Source organism: Selaginella moellendorffii, unplaced genomic scaffold (genome assembly GCF_000143415.4).
Source record: "Selaginella moellendorffii unplaced genomic scaffold, v1.0 SELMOscaffold_15, whole genome shotgun sequence".
In the NCBI taxonomy this organism is placed as follows: Eukaryota; Viridiplantae; Streptophyta; class Lycopodiopsida; order Selaginellales; family Selaginellaceae; genus Selaginella; species Selaginella moellendorffii.
The window spans coordinates 1,919,314-1,941,309 of record NW_003314276.1 but is presented as its reverse complement, the minus strand read 5'-3'; the positions used below and the strand labels follow the sequence as shown (position 1 = coordinate 1,941,309).

Below are 21,996 nucleotides of genomic sequence, written 5' to 3'. Positions count from 1 at the left end.
AAATTGATTTAATGGATTTAAAAGAAGAAAAAAAAGCTAACCAAACAATTATAGAAGATCTATTACTGCACATCAAGAAGATATAAAGATGATTCACAATTATTAACATCAGATATAATATGTATGCAAGAAGTAAGAACACAAAAATATGAGGATTTAAATTTTAATAAATATAAATCATATATACATGAACAACCCTCACATATAGCAATATTGCATACAAATGACTACAAATCAGAAATAGTAGAACATTTAAAAACAGAAACAATGGCAATGTCATATGTATCACTAGACAAAAAAATAAAAAAATTACAGATAATAAATTTACATAGAAAACCTGGAACAAATATACATATATTCATAAAACAACTACAAAAATATATACAGAAAATAGATAATAAAAAACCAGTAATAATTACAGGAGATTTTAATATTGACTACCAAATAGAAGAAGTAAAACCACTTCAAACAATAATGGAGAAAGAAGGATATATACAAATAATAAAACACAATACACGTAATAATAAATTAATAGATCATATATGAATAAAAGATATGATATATACAAAAGCAGGAATAGCACCTGCATATTGGACAGATCATAACAAATTATATATCATAATAAAAAATATTTAAAAACAAAAGCAAACCAAGCGTTGCTGCAATGCAACGCACAGCAATTTATTGTTTATTCTACTATAATATTAATCTTAAATAAGTTTATAACTAAATTACTCAATGAATGATACTACAGCAAATTAATTAAGAGATAAGTATTGTCTCTCATATTTTTTATCTCTTCACCAAGGTGTGCCAGCTAAGATCCTTTCGCGTCTTTTCAAGTACCATCTTTGATTGATGGCTCCATCAACCTTGCATGACACTCTTTCCTTGCAAAGTTTACCGACCTCCCAAGAAAAGCTTTTCTCTCATTGAGTGACCACGGTGAGTAGTGGATTCCCTCCAGATTTCTCTCCCAAATCTGCGAGTGGAGCCTCTTCTTTGCTAAGTCGCCGCGTGCCTTGAGCGCCACCATGAAAGTCTGAGCGTTTGGCTGCGGCTTGCTCATAGCACTCAAGAGCAAAGGTTGTTCTTGGCAAATCCCAGGAAATGACGTTTTGCTGCTCCATGCAAAGTCTCAGCGTTTGGAGGCAGGCCAGCTTCTCGTTGCATCTGATAGAAGACGTGCATGTCCCATGATGATCGTGTTCCAGGCAACCAATGTCGTGTTTCTTTGTCCTCCTGAACACTTATGATGCTTCCACATGTCCACGAGGCTGCTTGCGACAAATGCATTGGGTTAATTTGCGAGGTAGACCAACCTATCCTGTTCTTCATCCCATCCTGTTGAACAACCTATGTTGCAAGCCGCAGTGACAACTTCGACCATATTTTCACAATTGCACTTGCTTGATTCCCGGCTTATGATGCTCTTGACTCTGGAGAAACTTATTTGGCCACTATGCCCTGCACTGCTTCTTCTCATTGAAGTTGAGATTTGAGCGCCTGCAAGAATAGATACTTACCATGTGTAAGGAGATAAGCTCCAAAGCCTTCACAGCTTTTCATGAAACTGACAAGCTTCAATTTTGCCTTCACAAGGAGGTATTTGGCTTACAGTTACACGACGATGTCCCATATGCCCACTTAGAATAAGAGAATCATGGTAGGCATGGATAAACTGCGGAATAAAGACAGAAGGCATCACCAATCGTAAATGATCATTAGGATCCGTCCCTACAAAATAAAGAAGGCCATTTTTAAGGCGATATTGAGAATGTAAATGCTAGAAAGGCAAGTCATCAACAAGTGATGTAAAATTCTCAAACCTATCTCGAAGCCTTCAAATCCATAGCTTAATCTTTTGAGCCTTACGAACTTCATCAAGAGAAGGTAGATTTTGCTCTACGCCTTATGGACACTAAACATCAAGTACAACAACCACCAACGGCACAAAATCCTTGTCTAGAAAATCCACAGATGCTAAAACAGGCTCATTAGAAACATAAGAAGAGAGTGGAAAAGGAAGAGGAGCTTGAGAAAGGGCATCGACATCAACCATAAAACTCCCTAGGTGATGAACAACATCAAAATCATATATCTAAAACTTCAAAGTCCACCGAGCAGTACGACCAACTAGGTTCTTCCGCTTCAATAATGAAGTAACGGTAGTATGGTCACCTTCAAGTAATGTCCGAGAACTATGTAGATATGTATAAAGTTTCTTGAAACCACAGACTATTGCTAAACACTCCTTCTCTGTCGTGGAGTAGTTCATCTCCATTCGTTGTAATGTACGGCTTATATACGCAATGGGATGGTGCTGATCAGGCACACTCAGGCTTTGTTGCATCAACACACCTTTAAGACCAATGTCAGAAGCATCCATGCGCAAAATAAAAGGTTGAGTGTAGTCAGGATATGTCAAAACCAAAGGAGTTGTCAATAGCTCTTTGAGATCCACGAATGCCTACTCACAATCCGAAGACCAGATGAAAGATGATGTTAATAACTTCAGCAATGCTCGCAACAGTGCAGTGCGATCAGAAAGATGATCTACAAAGCGACCGAGATACTACACCTTGCTCAAGAAGCGCTACACATTATTTACACACTTCGGAGTAGGGAACTTTAAAATAGCCACAAGTTTGTTAAAATCAACTTGCAAACCCTTACAAGAAATATGGTACTCAAAATAAATTGTGTCCTTGGACCTAAACACACACTTCGACCGCTTCAGCTTTAAACCAATGTCCCGTAGCTGATCTAACACTTTACAAACATCACAAACGTGCTCCTCTAACGTCCCCTCTAAGTGGATCAAGACATCATCATTGAAGTCAGCAATCACCTCTAGCATATCACAAAGAACCTCATCCATCATCCGCTGGAAAGTTGCTGAAGCATTTTTCAAACCAAACGGCATCACCAAGAACTCATACAAACCAAATGGCATACAAAAAGTAGTCTTAGAAATATATTCTTCAGCCATCAATACTTGCCAGTATCCAGAAGTAAGATTTAACTTAGTGAACCAATGACTTCACCCCAAACGATCCAAAAAATCAGTAGTGTGAGGAAAAGGGTACATATCTAAGATTGTCACATCGTTTAATGGACAATAGTTGATGCAAAAACAAATACTCTCATCAGGCTTCATCACAAAATAAGGTTCATATGCCTAAAGACTCTGCGACTTCCGAATAACACCCTTCTTTAACATCTCCTTAATAAAATCTTGATTTCTTTGGGTGACCGATGACGAACAGGAACCTTGATTGGACGAGCATCCCTAGTTGGAATCGAATGATGTGTGGTAATCTTGATAGGTCAAAGTCAAAGAGATCAAAATACTCCTTCATGAGCCGGTCAACTACTGCAATACAAAAATTGTCGAAGGGATTGGAAAAGGGAAGAGCAAAACAAGACGGAAACATAGGAGGAAATAGTGGGAGGACAAAAGTAATGGAAGCAAAGGTAAAAGTAAAGGGACGAAGATGTATAGAAGTAAAAAGAATGGATGAAACATAAAGAAGTATGAGATAAGAAGGAAAAGCCTCAAAGTCACACTTGGCATGACCAATCTATACCAAGGATGAGGTCAAGAGCTTGACTTGGCACCACCCGCAATGATTACAACTCAAACTCAAGATTGTCCATATGCACAACCAGGTCCACCTCATCCTATGCACATGTATGTGTATGGCCGTTGCCATAAAGAATGAAAATTGATTCTGCTGCACGATGCAAGTGTAGATGGCAATGTGTGGCAACAGGTTGAGCAATAGAAGATAAACTCGAACCATCAACCAACATGGAGAGAATAATAGAAGACCTCTTGTTATAAAAACGAGCTTGGAAAGTAAACACTGGATGAACCGGTGCCAAGTGAACCCCTTGATGATACTCTCGAAAGAAAGATGGAGGGGTTACTAACTTATTTGCGCAAGGTCCTTCCATTATTCACACAACTCTTTGTTTTCTGGATGCATCTCAGTGTCTAGACCTTCCACTATAGTAGCACTAACAGGATGTTATTGATGCTAAAGTCTCCACCCAAGAAATGGAAGTTGCCAATTCGGAAAATGCCGATAACGCCGATAAGTTTGTTTAACTTCATCACATGCCCAATAGCAAATGTCACAACCACGACCACGTCCTCGCCTTTGTCCTTGGACTTGAGTAACAGTAGCATCAACCTCCATTGGAACAGGACCATCACCCATAGGAAGGGGAGCAGAAGGATAGACAACGAGAAATGGAAGAGGTGACATTGTATAATATTATGCCAAATGAAGAGCATCATCAAGGGTGGCTAGAGCAAGTGCATGCACAAGTCCAACAAGATCTTGACGAAGTGCTGGCCACAATATTCCTAGCTTGATCTACTCCGACATATTTGGCTCCGCACGAAGCAAAAAACTTTGGAAATAAACACTAAATTGCATCACCAACCAAATTGCCATCACCCTTGGCAAAGACGATGCAATTGTTGGAAGGCATCATCACAATTATTAGCATGTCCAAATGTGCGTTTGAAGACGTCTGGGAGAACACTTCAATCCCTATGAGTGGCTGCATTTAAACCATTGTACCATTGCAACACTGTCCTTTGGAGACACGTGGGAAACTCACGTAAACATCAAGCATCATCCTATAAATGATATGTGGCAATCATCGTGAAGTGATCAAACCAATGGTACACATCATCCCTAGGATTCCTGTGAAAAAACTTTGGCCGAACGTGAGGATTGACACCAAAAGTAGGAGGAATTGTACCATGTGTCATGAACACCACCATCAACTGAGTTTGGTTGTTCAATTGCAAGCGCATAACATCAAGCAATTGTATCAATTGTTACTCCAAAGTCAAAGGAGAAGATTGCTTATCTACTATAATGAATGAAAAGGAAAGAGCGAAAGAAGAGGAATGATAAAAAGCTAGAAGAAAATGGAGATTTAGACAATGCAAAAAGCTAGATCTAAACCAAAATCCTGAAGGGAAAGAACAAAAGAAAGGAAATGGAAAAAGCTAGATCTAGACAATGCAAAAGTTAGATCTAAACCAAAATCCTAAATCCAAACACTCCTCAAAGACAATCAAAAATGCCTCTTACCTTCACTAATGTGAGTGCATGGAATATGGAAAGAGAATATAGAAAATGTGCATATCAATTAGCTCGAAAACCCTAGCTTATATATAGAAGTGAGTGGTCCAGATTGAAACCAATATAACAGCTACCAAAATCCCATTACGCTAATATTAGTATATGGCATCATAACTATATATTTGGCCCTCACACTGTTTAATAAAAATATTGCAGTTAAAACCTTAATAGAATATTCTTTAGTGTATCAGAATATTTTTGTCAATTTACTAGCTCTATTTATTAGAAAATCTTTTTATATAGAGCATAATCCTTGATAGTGATAGTTATTTGAGAGAAATGTTATTTTAAATTTTTTTGAACACTACTAATCAACACATGCCAAGTTGGAATAAAATCTTCAATACCATTAATGCTTTATGGTTTTATCAGTAACAAAGAACAAACAAATTAAGGAGGTATTAAAATTATTTATAATGGTGGTATAAATAAGGTTTTAATCATATGAGAGAGGAGTTGCCTTCTCCATTGGGTGTAGAGTTTACATGAACATACAAAGAAATGTATTATAAACATATAAATTTATACTACTTGTTTGCATCTCCTAAAGTGTTTGTACTTTTTAAACTTTAGTATAACCAGTTGTGCTCATCATAGTATTCAACTTAAATTGGGTTGAAGGTAATGATTATACAAAATACAATTTTAAAACTATAAACTTAGTTAGTTGCTTACTTGTTTTCCACATTTAAGGACTATAATTATTTCTCAAAATAAGGAAATACTCATATTGATCTCTTTATTAATTCTCTTTCTTTAGTAAATTAGTTTTGAAATACATGCTACCCAAGTATTAGTAACAAATCTTACTGAAAGTTATCATGTGATGTGGCATACACATGAGCATACACATTCATGAGCATACACATCAGCTATCACATCATGTACTTGTTAAAATCATGTACTTGTTAAGAGTTTTAAAATACTTGCTACCCAAGTGTTAACAACAAATCTTACTGAAAGCTACCATATAATATGGCTATCGAAAACAAGTTGCTCTAAATGTGTATTTTAATATGAAACTTGCTAGAATGACTTGGTCATCCAATAGACGCTCATACACTCTTATATGAAAGATCAAGCTGTAAGAAAATGTATGCAATTCTAAAAATTTGGTGGAATGCTTATTGATATTGATACAACCTCTTAGTCACAACCTCATACAGTGATGGGTTCAACTTTAAATGATCTTGGAATTTAATTTGCAATAAAACCAACTGAAAACTTTGAAACTGTAAAAAACCAACAATGAGTAAGTGGGCTTATATAATTGACAAATTTGCACCATCCAACATGAGTATATAACTATAGAACAAGGAGGACCAATGCTTTTAAGTATAGGTGCTTCTAAGTCTAAGAATAAAAGGTTCATAAGATTTAGTGAGATATACATTGACCTACAACAAGTTCTACAATCAAATGTTTTTTTTGGATAGGAGGAATATTATGTGGTAAGTAAATTATTATATAAACTTTACAAACTCTAGCTGATTTTTTTTGTAGATGATAAAACAATATGGCAATACTCCATGACAATGTGATCAGCTCATATGCTTATGTCCTACAAAAGTTGCTTTTTGTAGTATTAATTATACAAAAACCAAAAGATATACCATGTATTTTGTTATTTGGATGAAATTAATGAATTTGGAGCTTCAGACTTTAGTTGAAACAGGCTTTAAACTTGAAAAGAACACTTTACAACCATATTAACACGCTCAACATTAGCACTTTTCTCAAGAAATTCTAAAAACTAAAAATAATGAATATGTGAAGATTACAAATGCATGGTCAAAATAAGCCAAAGGCAACATACTCAAGGGTATTACAGTTAAAGGTGAAAGTTAAAAGTCTCAACATTAAACATCAATGTTATCATTACAAGTATATAATTCTCAATTAAGGAATTGATACTATAAATAGAAAGATTTACAACATCACAATAAACTAATTCCCATACATATGTCATAGTCTTTAATCCCTTACAAACATATATATTTTATATATTTGATTCTTTTTGGAATGGATCCAAATCTTAAAATTTTGATACACCACAATATCTTAATATAAGGGCTTTATAATATTGAGAAAGAATTAGATATTGGTATCTCATTTGTTAAAGTTCACTCAAATGGATTTTATAGTAATAAGTGTATATTTAGTAATCATATCTAAATATTATTTAAATTACTATTTTGTAACATTAGGAAAATATTATTTTGTGTACCAAAATATTTTGAAAATATTCTTAATGACTCCTTTTGCTCTCTCTATGTAGGACTACATTAAGTTGTACATTCTTGAGGTCAGTAGGAAGGCATTGATTTGCTTGTTACAACTTACAAGTTCCAAAGGCATTAGTTTGGTTTTGGTACAAGATCCAGGCAGGACAACATGCTTGGAATACAAGGAATGGAGAGAGGCCACCTTGAAACAAAATCCATCACCTAGTAAGCTTTTAATAATTGGTTTCTTTGGATTGATCAAGCATGCCCAATATCTCTATTTGTTTGTTCAGAAAAGCAAATGCATTTAAATTTTGAAAGAATGTGAAGGTGACGTTTCCAATTTTGAACTTTTGTAAGAAAAACAAGTTACTCATTTTAAAAGACTTTTAGCTACACAAATATGTAGCTAAATATGTTTACTAGCAAACCAAAATACTAATTAATATTAGTGTTTAGACAATTTGATTGGTACAGAAGACCATACCAGTTGATTTATATTGTGTTGGTTTTACCAATTGCTTTACTCATCCTCTTGCATAACACTGCAAAGCAAAACACTATCCCTTTTCCTCCTCCTCTTGTGATTACTATTACTATAATATGTATTATTATTATAAGCATTAGTAACATTCTTCATGGTTGCCTGCAGATGCAGCTTCTTGGCTATAGAAACTTTCTGGAGATGGTGGGCTTTCCAAAGCTCATCTCTCAAAAGGCTTTTGAAATGCAACAAAAGCTGCTAGAATCTCCAAGGATGAGTATTAGAATGGTGAAGAGAAAAGTTTAGCATTTTTGTTTCTTTGCTAGTTCAAGTCCGACAATCCACAGCGTCACAAGCTCTTGTTTTTTTCACAAAGCAAGTACCTCTTTATTTTCTATTTTCTAAGTCAAGGGTTAGGTTATAATCTTTCTCGCTTGGATTTTTCTATTGTAGAAGCTCTCGTCAGGTAAGCTATGGTCTCTCGCGCTCACGCCGCCCCAACGCTTGCCCGCCGAGCTCCAGCGCCCTGGCATGGCGGCCATCACCGAGCTTCACACCCGCGAGCTCCAGCTCCAGCTCCAGCTCCAGCACATCCACCACACCACCATGGACACCATCCTCGAGGAGCCCACGAGCCAGTGCCAGCTTTAGCTCCAGTTCTTCAAGGTGACGCTCCAGTTCGAGCCCCAGCGCCAGCTGCTTTCGTTCACCCTGCTCGCGGCCACCCTGCTCATCTAGCTCCAGCGCCTGATGCTCGCCACCACGATCCAGCTCCAGCAGCAGCAGTGTACCATCATCATCACGGTGATGGAGCTCCTCTGGTTGTTCACCACCATCACCATGGTCACCACCATGGTCACCACCATGGAGGACGCCACCACCACCACCACCACCACCACCATCGTCGCGAGGGTCACGACGCAGCAGTGGCCACACCAACACCCGCAGCAGTAGTTACAGTGGTTCGGAGGACGCCGTGGTCGCTGCTCCAGCTTCTTCTGTGGGTTTTGGTTGCGATCTTGGTGCTGCTCGCATGCTTTTTGCTAGTGCGATGGATGTTCTCTCGGAGGAAGCAGCGCAGTAATGCGATCTTTCAGGATCCCGGGTGGCAGATCGAAGTTGTGGTGGACGATTCTCTGACTGAGAAGAAACAGCTGGAAGCTCACACTCGTGGTTCGCACAGCAATGGCACTCTGGGATTCTCCTCAAAGTGTCCTGCCAACACTGGCAGTGACGCGTAAGTCAGCACAGTGCATGCCTTGTCACATGGAAGATTGTGGACAAACAATCTTCAAGGAGATGAAGTTGCAGAGCAAGAAGACAGCAGGGTCTTGCTCACGGACGGTGAAGATCACATACAAGGGTCCACTGGTGGAAGTCACCAGACTTGGAAGTTATTGCGCAGCTGGCTCGGACCATGGACTGGAAAGTAGAGCAGGAACCTACCAAGTTTCGATTTGACTGAGCTATCCTCTAGAGGTGACGGGGGAGCAGACGTTAGTGCACCTCCAAAGGCCAGAGAAGTTGCTTGAGACGAAAGGTTTGAGAAAAGGTAACATACTACTTTTGCTCTCTGTTCTTGCAGGTGCTCAAATCTCAACTTCGATGAGAAGAAGCAGAGCAGGGCATAGCGGCCAGATAAGTTTCTCCAGAGTCAAGAGCATCATAAGCCGGGAATCAAGCAAGTGCAAAATTGTGGAAGTATGGTCGAAGTCTACACTGCGGCTTGCAACACAGGTTGTTTGACAGACGAAGAACAGGATAGGTTGGTCTACCTCGCAAATTAACCCAATGCATTCGTCGCAAGCAGCCTCGTGGACATGTGGAAGCATCAGAAGTGTTCAGGAGGACAAAGAAACACGACGTTGGTTGCCTGGAACACGATCATCATGGGACATGCACGTCTTCTATCAGATGCAACGAGAAGCTGGCCTGCCTCCAAACGCTGAGACTTTGCATGGAGCAGCAAAACGTCGTTTCCTGGGATTTGCCAAGAACAACCTTTGCTCTTGAGTGCTATGAGCAAGCCGCAGCCAAACGCTCAGACTTTCATGGTGGCGCTCAAGGCACGCGGCAACTTAGCAGAGAAGAGGCTCCACTCGCAGATCCGGGAGAGAAATCTGGACGGAATCCACTACTTGCGTACTTGCTCAGTGTGGACACATGCCTGCTGCTCGAGAAGTTTTCTGCCCCAAGTTCAGAAGTACTCTGGTGTCGCTGTCACAATGACACACTTCTTCTTGCACTACTCATTTGGAGTAATTGGAGAGTGCCCTACAAAGTATGCTGGTTATAGGTGCTATAGTTTTTTCATTAGTTCATAGCTTTTTTGTTTCATCTTATAGCCTTCACAAGGTACTTCATTTACGAAATTGTTAAACCAAGATGGTTGAGCTAGTTAGAAGTCCTTATCTTCAAGTTGTTTTGAGGAAACTAAAGCTTGGCAATGAAAAGTTGTGGAGGCTTTGGAGCTTACCTCCTTAAGTATCTTCTTCTTTGACTTTTTCATCAATGACATGTTGTTTTAGGGATGGGAAAGGGATTTTATTATGGAGAGGGTATTAGGAGTGGAAAGTTACTTTTCATTTAGGTGCTTGGGAACTGCCTAAGAAATAAGAACACTGCATATGACTGAAGGCATATGCTTGAATATCATGGATCCAAAGAATTTAATCAAAATGAGAGTAAAGCTTTTCTAAGGTGTTGCAAGGAAAGAGTGTGATGCAGTGTTGATGGTGCCGTCAATAAAACCCAAACAAAGATGGTAGCTGGCACACCATGGTGAAGGGATAAATAAATTGTTATTAGGATGGTTTGGTTAATAGTAGTTTTATTATTACTTATTAATCCAATTGATCAAATAAAGTTTATAATTATAAGCATGTTTGTAATTTATAAACACAAGATTAATTTTATTGCATATCAACCATTAGATGATAAAATAAAGAATATACTAGAAAGGGTTTAAGAAAGTTTTTAAATTATAAACATGTTTATAAATTATAAATACAAGATTAATCTAAATAAATAACAACTGTTAGATGGTAGAATATCATAGAATTTCCAAGCATATTCTAGGTATATTCACTACCTTTACAGCTTTGCTTAAGCAAACCAAAAATATGAGAGACAATACTTATCTCTTAATTAATTTGCAGTAGTATGATAGTTATAACCATATTTATAATTTATCAATCAAGACTAATATTATTGCATATCAATAGTGGAATTTATACTAGAAAGTAAGTTTATAAATTATATATAAAAATATTAATCTAAATGTGAACAACAACTATTAGATATTAAAATAACCTAGAATCTGCAAGCATATTTTAAATATATTCAATACCTCTACAGGTTTGCTTAAGAAAACCAATTATAGATCTATAGTGTTTGGTCATTTAAACATACAAGCTTGTTCAGAAACCTATTTACATTAGTATATAGAACTTTTTTTTCCATAAATTCTTTAATTAAACCCACTTTAAATTTGGGATTTAATTTTCTCTGAGATTTTGTTGTAGATTAGATGTTATATTATTCTTTTAACCATGCCCTGTACAAATATACAAACTTTATAATTACAATTCAAGTTCTTTAAATCTTTCTTGATTTCATATTAGTAATATATGAAGATTATAAATACTTGGTCAAAGGAAGAAAATGCAATATACTTAAAGGCATTATAATTAAAAGTAAAAGATCAACATTAAACAGCAATACCATCATCATGAATATACAATTCTCAGTTATGGAAGTGATATTGTAAATGGGAAGCTTTACAACATCATAATCAAGTAATTCCTGAGTTGCAATTACACATAATTCTTTAAACATTAAAATTCTAAAGTCTTTCATCCTTTGTATAGGATGGATCCAAATCTTAAACTTTGGATTCATCATCATGTTTGAATATTGAGTGAAAAAAATAGATATTGGTAAAATAAATTTTATCTATAAATTACACCAAAAATAATATAGGGCATTTCTTATAATTACACTCAAAGAGACTTTATACTAATAATGAAAAGCTTAATATAAATATATAACTTAAACTATTAGTACAAATACTAATTATTAAATATTAAAATAATAACTTCTTCTAAATTAAGTGATAATATCAAATAGCAACTCCAACCTAAAATATCCAGTACCTTAACAATACTAAGCTATGGTGAATCGATTCAGGTTTGGTGAAGAAAATATTTGAGTTGATCAAGCAGCAAACATAACTAATCTCAGCAAACCTCTTGAAAATGCAACTGCCCAGCATTGGCTGGGCAATTTTTAGTACAAAGTTTATATGGCTTAGATTTTATTTGTTAAAAGTAAAATATAAGAAATTACAAAAGGTAAAGAAGAAATTCAAAAGGTAAATAATCTTAAAAAAGACTTCTCTTCTCATTTCTAACACCTTTAAGTATTATCTCTATTTCCACTTAGGTTTAATTTTGGTGATAGAAACTATGCTTTGGAAGGAACACCCTCCAATTCCTTAGTCCTATATCCCTTAAAAAGATGTCGTGCTTAAGCTGCTGTGGTACTTTTCCTGGCAGGAACGAAGATCACGATCGCCACCATAGCCACTCACAAACGGCTCATGGGAATTTAAGAGGTAAGCGCTCTTAGTGGCTAGAGTGTTTGTTTATTCTTCTGTCTCCTAGATCATGTAGCTCCTAATACTTGGCAAGGTCGGGTACAACCCATTGCTGTGTCGCCAATCCCAGTCGAGGAGGTGTTGGAGAGCACCGAGAATTTCGACCAGAGCCGTCTCATTGGAGAGGGCTCGTATGGTCGAGTTTATCTTGCAAAGCTGCGCAATGGGCAGTCCGTGGCTCTCAAGAAGCTCGATTCGAGCCCGCAACCGCATGAGGACTTCGTCTCTCAGGTATGCGCCAGTTCTTCCTAAAGAGTTGTTTGGTGATCTCTCTTCTAAGGTGTCAAGGCAGTCGAGGCTCAAACACGAGAATATGGTGGAGCTCCTTGGATACTGCATTGACGGCCCTCTGCGTGTTCTCGCGTTTGAGTTCGCGGAGATGGGATCTCTCCATGATATTCTTCACGGTCGGAAAAACTTATCTTTCTCTTGCGTTTTTGTTTTGCGATCATGTCTCAAGAGCGTTTACAGGCAGGAAAGGTGTGCTTGGATCGAGGCCAGGGCCTGTGCTGGACTGGATGCAAAGAGTAAAGATTGCGGTTGGAGCGGCCAGAGGGCTAGAGTATTTGCACGAGAAGGCCCAGCCACCAGTCGTCCACCGAGACATCAAGTCGAGCAACGTCTTGCTGTTCGAGAACTACGCAGCTAAGATTGGAGACTACAACCCGAGCAACCAGGCACCGGACATGGCTTCACGGCTGCATTCGACTCGGGTTCTGGGATCATTCGGCTACCACGCACCAGAGTGAGTTTCAAAGCGGGAGAAAAGTTGTGTTTCATTCGACGACCTTCGATCTTCGATCTTCGCAGGTATGCGATGACCGGGCAATTAACTCAGAAGAGCGATGTCTACAGCTTTGGAGTTGTTCTTCTGGAGCTTCTCACGGGAAGGAGGCCAGTTGATCCTTCAATGCCTCGGGGCCAGCAAAGTCTGGTGACATGGGTGGGATTTTTCTTCTTCGTTTTCATTTCCATTGGTAACCCATTCGCTGGCTGGTTTGTTCTTCCTTTGTCTTAGGCAACGCCGAGGCTGACCGAAGACAAAGTGACGCAGTGCGCGGATCCAAATCTCAAGGGAGAGTACCCTCCTAAAGGCCTGGCCAAAGTAAGAAGTGATCTCTAGTCTGGAGGCTATTGACAATGGCGTTGTGGTTTCCATCTCCAGTTTGCTGCAGTTGCTGCCTTGTGTGTCCAATACGAAGCCGACTTCCGGCCAAGCATGAGCATTGTGGTCAAGGCTCTCCAGCCACTTCTAGGCCCTCGCACCGCTCCACCACCTTCGCTTGCTCTAGACGACACTCTCAATCGTTTCGTCTAAAAACGTTGCAGCTTAAAAACTTTAAAATGAGTACTTTACGTGTATTTTCTTGCATGGTATAGACTAATGGTATGAGTAACCATGGGTTTTAGAATTTATTAACTAAAACCAGTTTTTAAGCTTTAGTCTGTTAGGTATCTTTCTTGCTACAAAGTTGGAGGCTCGATTGAGGCGAGATCGTATGCCACTTTGCTGCGGCAATGCATCAAGGCCAGAGCTGTGGAAGAGGGTCGGAGGATCCACACGCTGCTCAAGAGCGCTGGCCATCGCCTCCTCCAATCGCACACTCTTCTCTCCAATCTTCTCATCCAAATGTATGGCAGCTGCGGCGATGCACGCCAGGCCAGGGCCGTATTCGATGGCATCGCACCAGAAAGGAAGAACAATTACTCCTGGAACCTCATGCTCGCGGCTTATCTCCATAGCCGCGAGCTGCACAAAGCTCAAGTCTTGCTGCAAGATATGCCTTGGGTTGATCTCGTTGCTTGCAATGCAATGATCGCTGGATTTGTGAGAAACAACGAGATCGACCACGCTAAGAGATTCTTTGATAAGATGAAAGATCGGGACGTGATATCTTGGAACAGCATTGTTTCTGCATTTGCTCAGAACCGGGATTTGCAAATGTCGAAAATGGTGTTTGATAGAATGGCTCAAACCAACATCGTTTCCTGGAATTCTATCGTCAGTGCCTACGCCCAAAACGGTGAAATAGACAGAGCTTACGAGATCTTCCACGCCATGCTCGAGAAAGACGTGGTTTCGTGGACTGCTATGATCGTCGCCAATTCCCAGCTGGGCAGATCGAGCGAGGCGTTCTGCCTCTTCCAGAAAATGGATCTGGATGGCGTCGCTCCAAACGCGTTTACTTTCTCCAGCGTGATCGATGCATGCGGCAGCCTCCCATATCGGAGAGCAGGGAAGATCATCCACGAGGAACTCATCTCGATTGGGCTCTGTGGCGAGGTAAACGTAGAGAATGCGTTTTTGAGCATGTATGCAAAGCTTAGGATGTTCGATCTAGCAAAAACTAAGTTTGATCTGATGCCCAGAAGGGACGTGGTGTCTTGGACTTCCATCGCTGCTGCACATGCCCAGTCCGGGGATATTGATATTTCGCTGTGTGTCTTCTCCAAATCGGCCCAACACGATGTTGTCTCATGGACATCGCTCATCGCGACCTTCTCCAGCGCTGGAATGATCCACGACGCCGAAAAACTCTTCGATCGTACTCCAGTTCGCAACCGAGTGACTTGGAATACAATGATCACTGCCTACGCGAACAATGGTTTCTCCTTGCTCGCGCTCCGCCTCTTCAAGTCCATGGATCTAGAGGGAGTGAGGCCCGACCGCGTGAGCTTCATCATCGCCATCGAGTCGTGCGCTAGCATCGCGTCCCTTGCGGATGGAAAACTCCTCCACTCTTTGCTGCTTGCGGAAGAACAAAATCCGTCTTCGATCAACATGGAGGTGGCGATCACGACAAGCCTCATCCATCTCTACGGCCGCTGCGGCAGCCTCGACACAGCGAGACAGATCTTCGACTCCATCACCGGCGGCAAGGATCGAGTTACCTGGAATGCGATGCTATCAACTTACGCTCAATCGAGACGAAGCTACGCTCTAGCGATGGATCTCTTCCGCAGCATGGCAATGGAGGGCGTGGAAGCGGACGAGATCACGTCGGTGGCAGTGATCACGGCTTGCAGCCACGCTGGAAATCTCGAGCATGGACGCCACTGCTTTGCGTGCTTGGTTAGAGACTTTGGAATAAGGCCTGTGATCGATCACTACGTTTGCGTGATGGATGTCTTGGGACGGGTTGGATTGCTGGACGATGCGCAGGATTTGTTTGAGACGATGCCGTTTGAGGGGGACGAGGCAGCGTGGCTCGTGTTCCTGAGCTCGTGCAAGCTCCATGGCGATGTAAAAAGGGCAATTTTGGTGGCGACCAAGGCAGTTGTTATTGGATCCGCCACCCCAGCTACCTTTGTGCTGCTCTCCAATTCTTTCTCCTAGGATCAGTCTACTCTACTTAACCATTTGTCGTCAGTATCCGCTTGCTTCTTCATGCCAAAGAAGCAGAGCAAGACAACATTTGCATCAAAATTCTTTTACCCTTTTTCGAAATAGCTTATGCCAATAAAAAACATATAAAAGAAATGCTAATTGCGAAATCATCCAGATAACCATTGTGCCAATCTAAAAAACAGAAAAGTTTTCAGCACTGTTAAAAAACAGCACATAGCACTGTTAAAAAACACTTGTGCTATGACCTGCTTTCTTTCTGATAAGAGTTTCTAATTAAAACTTACTGCTCAAACTTTGTTTTCCTTTTCTTTGATGATGATTGACAGAAGCTGTAGCTGTTGAAGTACCAACCGCAATAGTAGCCGAGGTACCACTGGTGCCAATCACTCCTTGTTTGATCTCTGTCCTTGGTGGCCCTGTAGCATTTATTTCCTTGGTGGCTGATCCTCCTCTGTTTTCAATTTGACAGAGGTAGTGCCAGGGATTGTTGCTCCTGACTCAACACAAGCAAGAGAACTTCATCCAACTGTTGAAGAATATTTATGGCTTCCAGCTTGAGTTTTTCTGTTGGTACCATCCTTTCCCATGCTAGAAAATCCTACACAAACTCCCCAAAATTAATGGAGATCAATTAGAGTTATTTACATAGTCACACCCTTTTAATAAAATAAGGAATATAAAGAAAGAGGCAAGTTATAAACAATTAAAGAGAATGACTTGAGAGACCATCCATGGGGTTTAAATATAAAAGAAAAGAGCTTATGAATAAAAATACACCCTTTTCTTTAATTGGTTAAAGGTGTTGTGATATTTGTCAATAAATAGACAATATCAAAGTCAGAGACAATAATATCTTAGAGACCAAATTATCAAGTGAATAAATCTTATATTAAAACACAAAAGTATTCTAAGTAAATTATCATTCAATAAATTAGTAGAGGATAGAAACCACCAAGATCATGATAGTTTAAAAACATAAAAGTAACTATCTAACAAACTTCAATAGTTAGTATATTATTAAGAAAAAACTCAAAGATAAAACTTAACTATTAAAGATTGCAAATAACATGCTAAACAACTTATAGAAGACAACTCAAAGAATAAAAAGTAAACCTTCCTTAGATTTGCAATAAGAGAAAATATACTGGTCTATAACAATTTAGCATGATTATAAGTGGATCAATCAAGACAATAGGGATTAGTCTATTTTTTCAAATAATCATTACTATAATCTCTCATAAACCTTTTTTGGATAGGACTAAAAATAGTGTGAATAAAAACTTTAGGTTTAATCATAATCAGAGACAAAGGATCAAACACATAAATCATTTTTTCTTCTTCAAAATATGATTTGCAATGAGATGTGATCTGATTGCTTGTGCTCACATTATGCAATCAAGAGTCCTTATTTTGATGCATGTTAGTTATGATAATCTTATAAGTGGTGAGTCGTAAAATGGATAGTGATGAAGTGCTAAACCATTTTATTTAGGCTTATTATTAAAAGATTTAAGTTGCAATGCTTTACTATTGCTTCTTGAGTAGTTTAATATTGGACTAATTTTGAGTTTGGTCGAACAGAGAATGGCATGACTTTATTTATGTTATGAATAAAGTTGGTGGTGTTTGGTGTTGTAAATCTCTATTTGTTGGGTGTAGCATTTATGTTGCATTTTGTCGAATAGAGTTGGTATTTGATTCTTATGTAAGCTTTTGAAGTAATAATGTGGGCTTGCTTATAGTGTTTCTTGATTGATGATCAAATTATTGTGATACTTATATCATATTTATGTGATTGTGAGTAATGTATTTATGAATTGTTTGGTTAAACAATTGTCAACCCAAAATAGTTGATGATGAAGCTAATTTATTTGCAAGTAGTAATATTGAAGTAATTTTTACTTGGTTCTCAATAGTGGTCCATGATGCTAAGCTTGAGTTAGTACCTTAATTCTTAAGAGTTTGCCTATTGAGGTGTTGGAAAAGGTTAGGGCTAGGTAGTTTTTGAGCTGAGCTCAAGTAAATGAAAGTCAATATAATCCACCAAATACAGAAGTTGATATTCAAATGATTGGTTTAGGACAAACTAGCAATTCTATTCAAAACTTAAGACATATTTTTAGTCCAAGAAAAAGCTAAATAATATAAGTCCAATAAGAAAATAAATATCATGAGTCAAAGAAGAAACTGTATAATACCACTCAAAAATTTGACTGGAAAAAAACACAAAACTTAATCTTCCTTGGTATCCATATCCACAAAAGGAGGAGTTCATATAGTATTATGCTATCTAACTGTAAGCTCTTATTGTATGTGAGTTTGTGCCATTTCTTTTGCATAATATGGCAAATTATAGGCCATATCATTGATCCACCTAATATACACTACCATGATGGAATTACTATAATAAGAAATTTATACATTATTATCACCTGTTGTGAAATGTGCCAAGAACACTTTCAAACACACTCTCCTTCTCCAATGCAAAAACTACACAGTCAATCTCTTTAGCCACTAGCACCATCGAACCAAAACTTGCTATAGCGTTAAGCACAATCCTTTTAAGAGGACAAGACAGCTCTTGGCAATGCCAAACCTACACGCTCATCAACTCGTGTAATACTGTAACAGCAAGAGTAGCAGTGGAGAGCATGGTAGTTCCATGCTAAAACCTACAATGAAAAGAGGCAACCAATTTAAGATACGAGAAATAAGGAAATGCAAACCTTTTGGATTTGGCCACCTGCTCCTTTTGTTTCAACTGAGATGTTTAAGAGTAGGCAGCTTGATGCAAACTCAACCAATCTAGAGTCATCATTCTCTGCCATCATTGCAAGAAAGCCTCTCTAAAATAAAGAACAGGGAAGAATGACTAGCATAATGCCCTCATATTACAACATCTTGGATGCTACATCTATTGCTTGAGAAATGTGGTCCGGTCAAAGGATGTTTTAGGATGGAGTGTTGCCTTGTAAAGGTGGTAACCCATCAGGCAAGTCAAAGAATATGAAGTTGATGCTGAAGGTATTATTCATTCCTAATCCTTGTATCCATCTATGGAACACAAAAGATTATCAGCTCATGTTATTGGAAAGTTTAAAGTAGTCCTCAATAACTATTTCCACGTTGCCAACACTTCCTGTAGGAGAAAGAGGGTGAACCTGAATAGTGTTCAAAATTGGGAAATATTAAAGTTAATACATATTTTTTTCATACTTGTTTGTGTGAGGTTAATGAAGACAACTATTAGAGGTCATCCTTTGTAATAATGGGGAGGGATGGAAAAAATGTATTTATACGTCAGCATATAGAGTGCTGGCTAGTTTCTTCAATATCTATAACCAAATTACAATAAGCAAGATCATTGGAAATGAAATGTTTAACTTAGTTATTTGTAGTTGAGGTGTTAGTACCTGTACTATAGCCTTGTCTATTAGGAGGTTGTGTATTTATATGAGTTTATCCCATAGTCTTCACTTTAGTTTTGCTTGAGTGTTAATCATGCATAGTTAACCTCGTCAATGCATACTCAGAGTTATTGGCTAAACATGTTATTAAATTTATTGCAATTCAATTGAATTCAATTGGTCATTTAGTTTGTGCTTGTCCATATTCCTATATCTTGTACTTGGGGTGCTACCTACTTATTGGACAAGTATATAACACAATGATGTGAGTAGAGTATTTAGGTTTTATGAACGTAAGTTGAAGTGTGATTATTAGTTGTTTTGATGATTAATAATTACTTATAAACTTTGCATCCTCTCTAAGTGTTGTCTTTATTCAAGTTCTACTTCAATTCTTTCATCCTCTCCACATATTATAGAAATTGATATTTCATTTCACTAGTTTCAATAAAGATAATGTTGATAGTTAGCTATAACTTTATGTTATTACCAGTTATGCATTTGCTAGTTAGCAACTAATATTAGTGTTTAAACAAACTGAGTGATAAATTGAGTTAGCTATGTTTGAGATGAGATAATTTAATAGAAGTTAAGATTTGGCTTTTACTTGAAAAGTGATTTAGTCATGAATTATGCTAGTTTTGCAAGAGGAAGAATTAGTGATCAATTAAAGTGTTGAATCCTTATAAATTTGAGTTGGGATCTATCAATTATTAATGATTATTTTGTGCTTGTTATAACGAGAGTTACATTTTAAATGGATTCATAGAGGATCATTTTGGTGATCACTTGTTAAGCATAACTTCATTATGCTTGGCTTTGGATTGATGCAGACATGCTCTTTATTAACTTTTATATTATAAAGTTTAACTTATGAGTGTATTGAGGAAAATATTATGAGTTATATTATAATTTCTTCTTTGCCATTGAAATAAGTTTATGCAAAACTCATGATCATTGTTAGGAAAGATTTGATTATAGAATTTTTTAAGCTTTTGGTTCTTTGAGCTTTCATATTGTTAAGGAAGGCATTTTAACTCATTAGTTTTAATGATAAAGTTGGTTTATACATTTGATGATCATTGGTGATGATTGATTATCATTTAGAAGTCAATTATCCTTATCAATGGATTTTCTTGATTATTATTAATGTTGAATGATTTATTGCTCTTTAGGATGATGGATTATTTCTTCAACAATGACTATTTATATCTCTATCGATAAATAATTCATGATCTTTCATAATGATTATATGAGACACAAATCCCTAAAACCCAAAGTAAAGCAAAAAATATGCCACATAGTAGTGGTTAAAACGAGAACCTAATGAGCATAACATATTTGGACCAAAAGTTCCAATTTAGAAAGTTGAGAGTAGGAGTGGAACTCCTAACAAAGTGCTTGAGGAATAAACATAAAGCCATTAATGAATGAGTCTTTAGAAAGGGATATAAAAATGACTAACATATAGTAAGTGTTATAATATATGGAAATGTCAGGACCAAGTTCGAGAAGGAGTTTGAGATTCATGAAGAGGTAAATATTTTATCTTGTATATCTTCTCAGGCAAAACAAAAGAAGGAAGTTTAGGCAAAATGGAATTTTGCCTAAGTTTAGGCATCCAAAGAAGAAAAACCCAACCTAGGCAACACTCATCATAGACAAGCGCAAAACAATTAAGAACTGTTATAAAATTATATAATTTATAAGTAGCACTTAGATATGCTAGAAAACAACCCCCACTCACTATTGTATGTATATGCATTGAATTAATTATCTTTTTTTTCTACTTATGACTATTTGTGCAAAGTAGAGTTAAGAGAGTGATATATGTTTATCCTTACTTACATCTTTGGGGTTTAAAACTAAATTCTTTCTATTCTTTTTTTATTTTTCTTCTTCTTTTTTTTTTCTCTTCTTTATGTTCTTGTCTTTGTTTGTTTATCACTATTTTGCAGGTAGGGGCAAGAACGCGAATATAGGCAAAAAGAGCTTTGATGACTATGATGGGATAAACTATCACTCTTTGGCTTGAAAAACAACTATTTATGAATTCCAAACATGCCTAGCACTAGAAATCACAAGTAGATTTCTTCAATGATTGTAAAAAAAGCACTAAACAAAGGAGCTCTTTCTGTGATTGCAATGGCTTAGTGCCCAGAACACAAGAACGATCATTTTTCAACTATCACTAGGATAATTATTTTTAATTGTGATTTTGTTGAGAGCTTGATAATTGATACACATCCTTATGGTACCATCCTTGTTCATAACCAAAAGAACTGGTAGTTGATAAAGTGACTTTCTTGGTCAAATATGGCCTTTTGTAAACTCATGAATTTGGACTTCTTAAAAGGTCACCCAACCCAATACTATTCAAACCCAAGGATGCTTAACCTTGAATATCCCAAGACCCTTAACCAATTGGAAAAAGGGGGTGCACTCTTATTCATAGGCCCTTTCCCTTTATATTTCAACCTCATGGATCATCTTTTAAATCGTTCTCTTTACTTGCTTACAATCCACCACACTTCCCTACAAGTTCATGCCCTCGTGAACGGAAGCTGAGAGCTATATCTCTCCTGAGAGCCCTGCTCTCTTGACACCTTACCCTTTGGGCTGAGCCTAGCCAGAGCAAACTGGATCAGCCAGATGTCAATCAACATGTGGTGCAATTCCCCTAAGCCAACTAACAAAGTCGAACTT

The 21,996-nt window shown here is 37.8% G+C and overlaps 2 protein-coding genes across 2 annotated transcripts; both read left to right on the top strand.

Annotated features, from left to right (window-relative positions):
• Positions 1-9,580: 9,580 nt before the first annotated feature.
• On the top strand, positions 9,581-13,852 carry LOC9641311 (PTI1-like tyrosine-protein kinase 1). The gene is made up of 9 exons (XM_024675640.1): positions 9,581-9,642; positions 9,844-10,158; positions 12,434-12,492; positions 12,569-12,765; positions 12,815-12,941; positions 13,006-13,279; positions 13,345-13,477; positions 13,553-13,639; positions 13,700-13,852. Exons 1-9 carry the CDS (start codon positions 9,581-9,583, stop codon positions 13,850-13,852), a joined length of 1,407 nt encoding a protein of 468 aa, XP_024531408.1.
• Positions 13,853-14,314: 462 nt separating this feature from the next.
• On the top strand, positions 14,315-15,871 carry LOC112346513 (pentatricopeptide repeat-containing protein At4g02750-like). The gene has a single exon (XM_024675639.1). The coding sequence runs from the start codon at positions 14,315-14,317 to the stop codon at positions 15,869-15,871; it is 1,557 nt and encodes a 518-aa protein (XP_024531407.1).
• The last annotated feature ends 6,125 nt before the right edge of the window (positions 15,872-21,996 follow it).